Source organism: Xenopus tropicalis, chromosome 4, assembly GCF_000004195.4.
Source record: "Xenopus tropicalis strain Nigerian chromosome 4, UCB_Xtro_10.0, whole genome shotgun sequence".
NCBI classification, from domain to species: Eukaryota; Metazoa; Chordata; class Amphibia; order Anura; family Pipidae; genus Xenopus; species Xenopus tropicalis.
This window is the reverse complement of record NC_030680.2, coordinates 3,586,573-3,597,959: the sequence shown is the minus strand read 5'-3', so window position 1 is coordinate 3,597,959 and position 11,387 is coordinate 3,586,573. Positions and strand designations below refer to the sequence as shown.

At 48.0% G+C, this 11,387-nt stretch overlaps 1 protein-coding gene across 1 annotated transcript; it reads left to right on the top strand.

Annotated features, from left to right (window-relative positions):
* The first annotated feature begins 249 nt into the window (after nucleotides 1-249).
* Nucleotides 250-8,927, top strand: ric3 (RIC3 acetylcholine receptor chaperone). The gene is given in 6 exon segments (NM_001078773.1): nucleotides 250-364; nucleotides 3,245-3,468; nucleotides 3,716-3,794; nucleotides 6,764-6,857; nucleotides 7,834-7,979; nucleotides 8,059-8,927. Coding segments are annotated over 6 exon segments (1,128 nt in total). The 5' UTR covers nucleotides 250-252; the 3' UTR covers nucleotides 8,532-8,927.
* The last annotated feature ends 2,460 nt before the right edge of the window (nucleotides 8,928-11,387 follow it).

Sequence of the window (11,387 nt, the reverse complement as noted above, 5' to 3'; positions counted from 1 at the left end):
GGCTGTAAGGAAGCCTGTGAGTAGGAGGCAATGCCAGAGCCCATTACATCCCTGACTAATGACAAGTGGGGGTTAAACAGCCAGGAAGCCTGCCCAGCGAGTAGCCAATGAGAGTCTGTGTTACATGACTCCCCTTTCCCTGACCCTGTTTCAGCCGATGCCATTGGCTGAGGCCCCAGAGATGCAGCTGCCGGAGCTGCTACTGATGCTTCTCCCGTCTCTGTCGCATCTCCCTTTATCCCCGCAAACAAAATGGCTCTGTCCGCTGTCCAGAAGGTGGTTCTGTTCTCCTGCCTGGTCCTGTGCGTGTCCCTGCTGCTGCCCAGAGCCTACATAGCCAGGGGGAAGCCGGCAGCCCAGGAGGGTAAGTGCCCCCACCCTGCCCCCACCCCTGGGGGTAACAACAGCATTAGGGGCTTCTCCCCCCCCCCCCTCCAGCTTGGGTGCAGCTGAGAGATCACATGACTGGGCAAGTGTCATTGCTGCACTGATACTGATACCCCTGATAGGGCTGTTATACAGTATATACCCCCCATAGGGCTGTTATACACTATATACCCCCCATAGGGCTGTTATACACTATATACCCCCACAGGGCTGTTATACACTATATACCCCCACAGGGCTGTTATACAGTATATACCCCACAGGGCTGTTATACAGTATATACCCCCCATAGGGCTGTTATACAGTATATACCCCCATAGGGCTGTTATACACTATATACCCCCCATAGGGCTGTTATACACTATATACCCCCACAGGGCTGTTATACAGTATATACCCCACAGGGCTGTTATACAGTATATACCCCCCATAGGGCTGTTATACAGTATATACCCCACAGGGCTGTTATACAGTATATACCCAAGGCTGTTATACAGTATATACCCCACAGGGCTGTTATACAGTATACCCCACAGGGCTGTCATACAGTTATACAGTATATACCCCACGGGGCTGTTATACACTATATACCCCACAGGGCTGTTATACAGTATATACCCCATAGGGCTGTTATACAGTATATACCCCACGGGGCTGTTATACAGTATATACCCCACGGGGCTGTTATACAGTATATACACCACAGGGCTGTTATACAGTATATACCCCATAGGGCTGTTATACAGTATATACCCCACAGGGCTGTTATACAGTATATACCCCAATAGGGCTGTTATACAGTATATACCCATAGGGCTGTTATACAGTATATACCCCATAGGGCTGTTATACAGTATATACCCATAGGGCTGTTATACAGTATATACCCACAGGGCTGTTATACAGTATAAACTCCACAGGGCTGTTATACAGTATATACCCCCACAGGGCTGTTATACAGTATATACCCCATAGGGCTGTTATACAGTATATACCCCACAGGGCTGTTATACAGTATATACCCCATAGGGCTGTTATACAGTATATACCCCATAGGGCTGTTATACAGTATATACCCCACAGGGCTGTTATACAGTATATACCCCATAGGGCTGTTATACAGTATATACCCCATAGGGCTGTTATACAGTATATACCCCATAGGGCTGTTATACAGTATATACCCCATAGGGCTGTTATACAGTATATACCCCATAGGGCTGTTATACAGTATATACCCCATAGGGCTGTTATACAGTATATACCCCATGGGGCTGTTATACAGTAAATACCCCACGGAGCTGTTATACAGTAAATACCCCACAGGGCTGTTATACAGTATATACCCCACGGGGCTGTTATACAGTAAATACCCCACAGGCCTGTTATACACTATATACCCCACGGGGCTGTTATACAGTATATACCCCACAGGGCTGTTATACAGTATATACCCCACAGGGCTGTTATACACTATATACCCCACAGGGCTGTTATACACTATATACCCCACGGGGCTGTTATACAGTAAATACCCCACGGGGCTGTTATACAGTATATACCCCATAGGGCTGTCATACAGTATATACCCCCACAGGGCTGTTATACAGTATATACCCCATAGGGCTGTTATACAGTATATACCCCATAGGGCTGTTATACAGTATATACCCCACAGGGCTGTTATACAGTATATACCCCACGGGGCTGTTATACAGTAAATACCCCACAGGGCTGTTATACAGTATATACCCCACGGGGCTGTTATACAGTATATACCCCACGGGGCTGTTATACACTATATACCCCATAGGGCTGTTATACAGTATATACCCCATAGGGCTGTTATACAGTATATACCCCACAGGGCTGTTATACACTATATACCCCATAGGGCTGTTATACAGTATATACCCCCACAGGGCTGTTATACAGTATATACCCCATAGGGCTGTTATACAGTATATACCCCATAGGGCTGTTATACACTATATACCCCACAGGGCTGTTATACACTATATACCCCATAGGGCTGTTATACAGTATATACCCCATAGGGCTGTTATACAGTATATACCCCACGGGGCTGTTATACAGTATATACCCCACGGGGCTGTTATACAGAAGGCTGTTATTTAATATAAAGCAATTGATAATGTACAGTATATAATATATCACATAGAGGGATACAGCAGTCAGAGGCTGAGAAGGGTTCTGGGAGTTGTAGTTTATTCTCCTACAGAAGGGTAATTATTCCCAGATAAATAGTAGCAGTCACTGAGCGGTTCTGTGCCCCCCATATAAAGGCACAAGGCTGCAGGCTGAGTTATACAGGGAACTCTGAGTATCACTCATGTATTATAAGGGATACTGTACCCCCTACTGTAAATGATAAGGATATTAGCAGTCACTGAGGGGTTCTGTGCCCCCCATATAAAGGCACAAGGCTGCAGGCTGAGTTATACAGGGAACTCTGAGTATCACTCATGTATTATAAGGGATAATGTACCCCCTACTGTAAATGATAAGGATATTAGCAGTCACTGAGGGGTTCTGTGCCCCCCATATAAAGGCACAAGGCTGCAGGCTGAGTTATACAGGGAACTCTGAGTCTCACTCATGTATTATAAGGGATAATGTACCCCCTACTGTAAATGATAAGGATATTAGCAGTCACTGAGGGGTTCTGTGCCCATATAAAGGCACAAGGCTGCAGGCTGAGTTATACAGGGAACTCTGAGTATCACTCATGTATTATAAGGGATAATGTACCCCCTACTGTAAATGATAAGGATATTAGAATAGAGTTAGGAGATTTTTCATTCTAACAGAACATAATTTGGAATATTTTTTGCAGGAAATACTGGGCTCTTCCAGTCTTCCGGGCACCACCCGAAACCCACAGACGGCCGGCCCGGCGGCGCCCACTTCCCCAGATCCCATATGGCGGAAGCCATGTCGAAGGCGAAGGGGGGCACGGGCGGCGGAGGAGGAGGGGGCACCAGACCCAGCCTTGTGGGGCAGATTATACCAATCTATGGATTCGGGATTCTTCTCTATATCCTTTATATCTTATTTAAGGTGAGAATATCTTTGCCCCTAGGGGGCGCTTGTGGCCCAGTAGATGAGGGTTATGGACAAACAAGGGCCCAATCAGAGGCCCCGGCACTGCGGCACTGTAGGTGGGGTTGTTCTGTGCCGAGCTGCTGCCCCATGGGGGTTACTGTTGGTATCTGATAGTGAGGGATCATTAGTTATGGAGGGGCTGACAAGTTAAAGGGCAAGTTAAACCTGCTGCATTGTTTCACTTGTATTTCCCCCCCTACAGCTTTCATCCAAAGGGAAAAGCACCAAACAGGAACCCACTACACAGCCTGTTGCCAACGGAAACCTGAAGAGGAAAATCAGTGAGTATTGCCCCTGTCAGACTGGCACATTGGGGTACCCCCCCCCAGTGGCCCCTCTAGTCGCCCCAACCAGTGGGCCTATATGTCTGATCTGAGCCCTAACCCGATACGCCACTGCTTCCCCTGCCCAATCACAGCACAATGAGTGTCTGTCCATTATAGCTTGGCCTCCTTCTGCCCAATTACAGTGGGGGGGCTTCAGTCACATGGTGCTCCTGCCCCAGCCCCCCATCAAACCCAATTAGCTCTCTGGGGGCCCCATATAAGCAGCCCATGAATTCATGACTTACTTCTGTACTTTCTCTATTTCATTACTGCCCCCCCTTATATATTTATATATAGTGACCCCCCCCCCTTAACTGCCCCCCCCCCCAGTGTAACCAATCCCAACTGGGCCAGCCTTTCCCCATAACTGAGCCCATTCCCTTTATCAGCTTAGTCGCTCTTCCCTGTACTTTCTCTATTTCATTACTGCCCCCCCTTATATATTTATATATAGTGACCCCCCCCCCTTAACTGCCCCCCCCCCCCCCAGTGTAACCAATCCCAACTGGGCCAGCCTTTCCCCATAACTGAGCCCATTCCCTTTATCAGCTTAGTCGCTCTTCCCTGTACTTTCTCTATTTCATTACTGCCCCCCCTTATATATTTATATATAGTGACCCCCCCTTAACCGCCCCTTCCCCAGTGTAACCAATCCCAACTGGGCCAGCCTTTCCCCATAACTGAGCCCATTCCCTTTATCAGCTTAGTCGCTCTTCCCTGTACTTTCTCTATTTCATTACTGCCCCCCCTTATATATTTATATATAGTGACCCCCCCCCTTAACTGCCCCTTCCCCAGTGTAACCAATCCCAACTGGGCCAGCCTTTCCCCATAACTGAGCCCATTCCCTTTATCAGCTTAGTCGCTCTTCCCTGTACTTTCTCTATTTCATTACTGCCCCCCCTTATATATTTATATATAGTGACCCCCCTAACTGCCCCCCCCCAGTGTAACCAATCCCAACTGGGCCAGCCTTTCCCCATAACTGAGCCCATTCCCTTTATCAGCTTAGTCGCTCTTCCCTGTACTTTCTCTATTTCATTACTGCCCCCCCTTATATATTTATATATAGTGACCCCCCTAACTGCCCCCCCCCCAGTGTAACCAATCCCCACTTGCCCCTTTTCCCTTCCTGCTTGCTGTTTGGTGCTCAGGATTCAGACTTCATTGAAATAACTGTCGCTCATGAAAACCTGCAAATTAATTCCCATTGTGACTTTATGGTAAATGCAGAAAAGAGACGTTTCCAACGAGATAAAATGTGGCAGTTTTGTTGCATTTAATAAAGATGCTTCTGCCTGTAATTACTTTTATGGTAATTGCTGTTGTGTTTTGGAAGCGATAATTGTCTGTTCTAAGTTGCAGATTGTCAGGTAAAGTATTAATTGTGTAATATTAGGTACCTACCTAGTGCTACCAACCCCTATTTCTGTAGGGAAATGAGAGCAGGGCAGGCAGTAACCCTTCCAACACTTTCCCCTGTCTCTGCCCCTATATATTAGGTACCTACCTAGTGCTACCAACCCCTATTTCTGTAGGGAAATGAGAGCAGGGCAGGCAGTAACCCTTCCAACACTTTCCCCTGTCTCTGCCCCTATATATTAGGTACCTACCTAGTGCTACCAACCCCTATTTCTGTAGGGAAATGAGAGCAGAGCAGGCAGTAACCCTTCCAACACTTTCCCCTGTCTCTGCCCCTATATATTAGGTACCTACCTAGTGCTACCAACCCCTTTTTCTGTAGAGAAATGAGAGCAGGGCAGGCAGTAACCCTTCCAACACTTTCCCCTGTCTCTGCCCCTATATATTAGGTACCTACCTAGTGCTACCAACCCCTTTTTCTGTAGAGAAATGAGAGCAGGGCAGGCAGTAACCCTTCCAACACTTTCCCCTGTCTCTGCCCCTATATATTAGGTACCTACCTAGTGCTACCAACCCCTATTTCTGTAGGGAAATGAGAGCAGGGCAGGCAGTAACCCTTCCAACACTTTCCCCTGTCTCTGCCCCTATATATTAGGTACCTACCTAGTGCTACCAACCCCTATTTCTGTAGGGAAATGAGAGCAGGGCAGGCAGTAACCCTTCCAACACTTTCCCCTGTCTCTGCCCCTATATATTAGGTACCTACCTAGTGCTACCAACCCCTATTTCTGTAGGGAAATGAGAGCAGGGCAGGCAGTAACCCTTCCAACACTTTCCCCTGTCTCTGCCCCTATATATTAGGCACCTACCTAGTGCTACCAACCCCTATTTCTGTTGGGAAATGAGAGCAGGGCAGGCAGTAACCCTTCCAACACTTTCCCCTGTCTCTGCCCCTATATATTAGGTACCTACCTAGTGCTACCAACCCCTATTTCTGTAGGGAAATGAGAGCAGGGCAGGCAGTAACCCTTCCAACACTTTCCCTGTCTCTGCCCCTATATATTAGGTACCTACCTAGTGCTACCAACCCCTATTTCTGTAGGGAAATGAGAGCAGGGCAGGCAGTAACCCTTCCAACACTTTCCCCTGTCTCTGCCCCTATATATTAGGTTACCTACCTAGTGCTACCAACCCTATTTCTGTAGGGAAATGAGAGCGGGGCAGGCAGTAACCCTTCCAATACTTTCCCCTGTCTCTGCCCCTATATATTAGGTACCTACCTAGTGCTACCAACCCCTATTTCTGTAGGGAAATGAGAGCAGGGCAGGCAGTAACCCTTCCAACACTTTCCCCTGTCTCTGCCCCTATATATTAGGTACCTACCTAGTGCTACCAACCCCTATTTCTGTAGAGAAATGAGAGCATCTTAACTGATATATTTATCTGTTTATACCCTACTGTGATTTACTGGCCTTTGTTTAGCATCCAGTAAGCACTGGGGGGGTAAATTAAAAACATGTTTTTGTATTTTAGAAAATAATATCTAGTATTTATATTTTTAGCTGACTATGAACTGAGCCAACTGCAAGATAAACTAAAAGAAACTGAAGAAGCAATGGAAAAGATTATCTCCCGCTTGGGGCCCAACAGTGAAAGGTGCGGTTTCATATAATGAAAGAATTAAATTGGAAAATGATTTTGCTATTATCCCCCCACTGCTACTATAGGCACCATCTCTCCCTACTATACCTGCTATCCCACAGCCCCAGTCCCTTCCCAGAGGCTATTATCCCCCCACTGTTTACTATATGCACCATCTCTCCCTACTATACCTGCTATCCCACAGCCCCAGTCCCTTCCCAGAGGCTATTAATCCCCCACTGCTACTATAGGCACCATCTCTCCCTACTATACCTGCTATCCCACAGCCCCAGTCCCCTCCCAGAGGCTATATCCCCCCACTGCTACTATAGGCACCATCTCTCCCTACTATACCTGCTATCCCAGCCCCAGTCCCTTCCCAGAGGCTATTATCCCCCACTGCTACTATATGGCACCATCTCTCCCTACTATACCTGCTATCCCACAGCCCCAGTCCCTTCCCAGAGGCTATTATCCCACTGCTACTATAGGCACCATCTCTCCTACTATACCTGCTATCCACAGCCCCAGTCCCTTCCCAGAGGCTATTATCCCACTGCTACTATAGGCACCATCTCTCCTACTATACTGCTATCCCACAGCCCCAAGTCCCTTCCCAGAGGCTATTATCCCCCACTGCTACTATAGGCACCATCTCTCCCTACTATACCTGCTATCCCACAGCCCCAGTCCTTCCCAGAGGCTATTATCCACTGCTACTATAGGCACCATCTCATCCTACTATATACTGCTATCCCACAGCCCCAGTCCCTTCCCAGAGGCTATTATCCCACTGCTACTATAGGCACCATCTCTCCCTACTATACCTGCTATCCCACAGCCCCAGTCCCTTCCCAGAGGCTATTATCCCACTGCTACTATAGGCACCATCTCTCCCTACTATACCTGCTATCCCACAGCCCCAGTCCCTTCCCAGAGGCTATTATCCCCCCACTGCTACTATAGGCACCATCTCTCCCCCTTATATCAGGACTGACAATGTGAGCTCCGATGAGGAAACAGATCTGCTCCAGCGCCTAAAGGAGATCACCAGGGTGATGAAGGAGGGTAAAATCTTGGATGGAATTTCTCCTGAAAAAGAAGCAGAAGAAGCTCCATACATGGAAGACTGGAACGGTAAGAGAAGAATAAATATCCCACCGCTTGTAGCGCTTACACTGTTCTTTTACTACTGCCTGTGATTATTCTGTGACAGGTTACCCAGAAGAGACCTATCCGGTTTATGACCCTTCGGACTGCAAACGAACCCAACAAACGATCCTCGTTGACTGCTCCGCGTTGAACCGACCATCGGCCGAACAGGTTGCAGAGCAGATGGGCTTTGATGAGGAGGATGATCAGGAGAATGGTTCTGGGAATTTGGCCAAGGAACCTGACTATAAGGACAGTGTGGGGGGTGACCAACAAGCCCAAGGGACCATCTCAGCCCAAGGCAAAGTTGTTGGAACCGGGGAGGACATTGAAGAAGATGAAGATGAGGACGAGGATCCAGAAGTCATAGCTGAAAACGCTGGGTTCATATCAGACAGCTGCAACGAAGAAGAGGATCCCAAGGAATCTTTTATGGACTTAGGAAATGAAAAGGGACCATTGGGGGCCACGCTGGGGTCCAATCGAGATGAAACTGGTACTTTACGGAAAAGGAACACAAAGGGCATTGAGTACTGATTGCTACATGGTTCCTTCATGGGAAAAGGTCCGAGATGCCCAGGTTGGTGATACTTTGAGAACATCTACCCTCAGCCTGACTGCGGTGGTCCAACTGCCCATGTTCTTGGCTCTTACGAAGCATGCCCCTCCCACTCTGAAGATGTGGGAGGGAAATAACGATTCAATGACAGGACCCACGGCTATGGGAATGGGCCAAGCTCTGCGCCATCTTGGAGAAGGCAACCCCAACCTGTGGATTGGTCAAGGAATGGTATGGATGAACTGGGGAAGGGGCACCACGTCACTATTCATATTTAATTGGATGTATATAATATTATCAGGGTCGATAATGGGAACAATTGTTACTCGGGGGACACTGGCACCCAACTAGTAAAGTAGTAACTATTCCTTGTCCAACTGTCTCAACTGAGAGCTTCCTGGTTCTTCATCTTCTTTCCAAAGTAGCCAGATATTTAGCAGGAGTCGTAATTCAGATTTTACTCACACATGTACCTTCTTCTGGGCATTGGGTCCCCTTTGTGGGCATTGGGTCCCCTTTGTGTTCATTGGGCCAGAGACCCCCAGACCCAATACACTCATTAGTTTACCTATACCCCAAGGCCGTGGAGATGTATTAGAACAGATAACAGCTAGTGGAAATAAGTCTAGTAAGACTGATTAAGATTAAAGGGGAAGGTAAAGTTTTTTTTGATGAGCTAAGTGTGTCATGTGACACTCATGGAGCCCATAGTCCAAGTCTCTATGTAACTGGCCAATGAATGACTGCATTTGTATAGGAAACCTTGGGGCAGCAAGGGGACGGTTGACCCTACTCATCCCCTATAGGGTTTGTTATCTGTACGAACATCCAATCATGTCCTTCAGTCAAACATACCAATCACTGCTAATTCTTTGTATAGAGGGTGGGGCCACAAGGCTCCTGTAGGTTAGCCGGATTGCCACAGGGCTCTAAAGGTGCCATACACAGGTCCTTCAGGCTGATTCGGCAGATTATCTGTCCATGTATGGGCACCACCGACGGGCCTATCCCCATCGTTATCTGGCTTAAAATTGGCCAGATCTAGATCCGGCAGGTGTGGTTTTCCAGTCGTTGGCTCGTTGATGTGGTCCTCAGCCCATATTTATGGGATTCCAGATTAAGGGCATTGTATGGATGCCAGTAAGCCAATAGGGATGTGGGGGAGCTCCTTCTGCCCTAGAGAGTGCTTTGGGAATCCCAACACAAGGGACTTGTACCCACCTAAGCGATTCTTTGAGGAGGTCCATCCATCCTATAGATATCCCTTAACATTGAGGTCGCCAAACGATTGAATTATCCCATATCGGTAGGCAATCCACTTGTTTGGTGACCTTGCCAAATGAGCGGGTCGTACCATGTATGGCCACCTTGAGGGATATCTATAGGATGGATGGACCTCCTCAAAGAATCGCTTAGGTGGGTACAAGTCCCTTGTGTGGGCATTCCCAAAGCACTCTCTAGGGCAAAAGGAGCTCCGCCACATCACTATTGGCTTGCTGGCATCCATACAATGCCCTTAAGGGTCCAGTGCTTGACCTGGAATCCCATCAGGCCGATGGCGGGTATATGGGCTGCTGGACTGAGGACCGCATCAACCAGCCAACGACTGGAAAATCAAACCTGCCCGATCTTGATCTGGACAATTTTAAGCCAGATAACAGTGGGGTAGGCCCGTCGGTGGTGCCCATACATGGACAGATAAGCTGCCGAATTGGCCTGAAGGAGAGAGAGTGCTCTGGGAATGCCAACACAAGGAACATGTACCCACCTAAGAGATCTTTGAGGAGGTCCATCCATCCTATAGATATCCCTTAATGTTGAGGTTGCCAAACAATCAAATTAGCCCATATCGGTAGGCAATCCAATCGTTTGGTGATCTTGCCAAATTAGCGGGTCGCACCATGTATGGCCACCTGAATGGATCTATAGGATGGATGGACCTCCTCAAAGATCTCTTAGGTGGGTACAGGTCCCTTGTGTTAGCATTCCAGGGCAGAAGGAGCGCCCCCACATCCCTATTGGCTTACTGGCATCCATACAATGCCTTCAAGAGTCCAGTGGTTGAGCTGGAATCCCATTACATCAGTAATTTACCCATCATGCCAACTAGGAGAGCAGAGAAGGATCCAGACCTCATCCCGAGTGACCCTCAAGCTGGACCTCCAGGTGAATCTACTTAACCATCACCCTAATTTGCCCTTATGTTCATAGTAGCCCCCCCCCCAAAATACTGCTGTGAAGGGCAGACCCACTATAGATCATTGGTTGTTGGTTGAGGCCGCCAAATTATCAAATTAGCCCATATCGGTAGGCAATCCTTGCCAAATGAGCGGGTTGCACCATGTATGGCCACCTTACGGGATCTATAGGAAGGGTGGACCTCCTCTATGAATCTCTTAGGTGGGTACAGGTCCCTTGTCTTGGCATTCCAGGGCAGAAGGAGCGCCCCCACATCCCTATTGGCTTACTGGCATCCATACAATGCCTTCAAGAGTCCAGTGGTTGAGCTGGAATCCCATTACATCAGTAATTTACCCATCATGCCAACTAGGAGAGCAGAGAAGGATCCAGACCTCATCCCGAGTGACCCTCAAGCTGGACCTCCAGGTGAATCTACTTAACCATCACCCTAATTTGCCCTTAGGCTCATAGTAGGCCCCCCCTAAAATACTGCTCTGAAGGGCAGACTCACTACTATGTGGAGAAACCAACCATTTGGTATAAGGACAGTATTTCCAGCATAGACATGGGGGAGTATCTCATGGTTTCAATAGTCTTGGGGGTCAAAATGGTTCCTTGTTCCATGAATGGTCCCATAATGCCAAGGGGGGTCC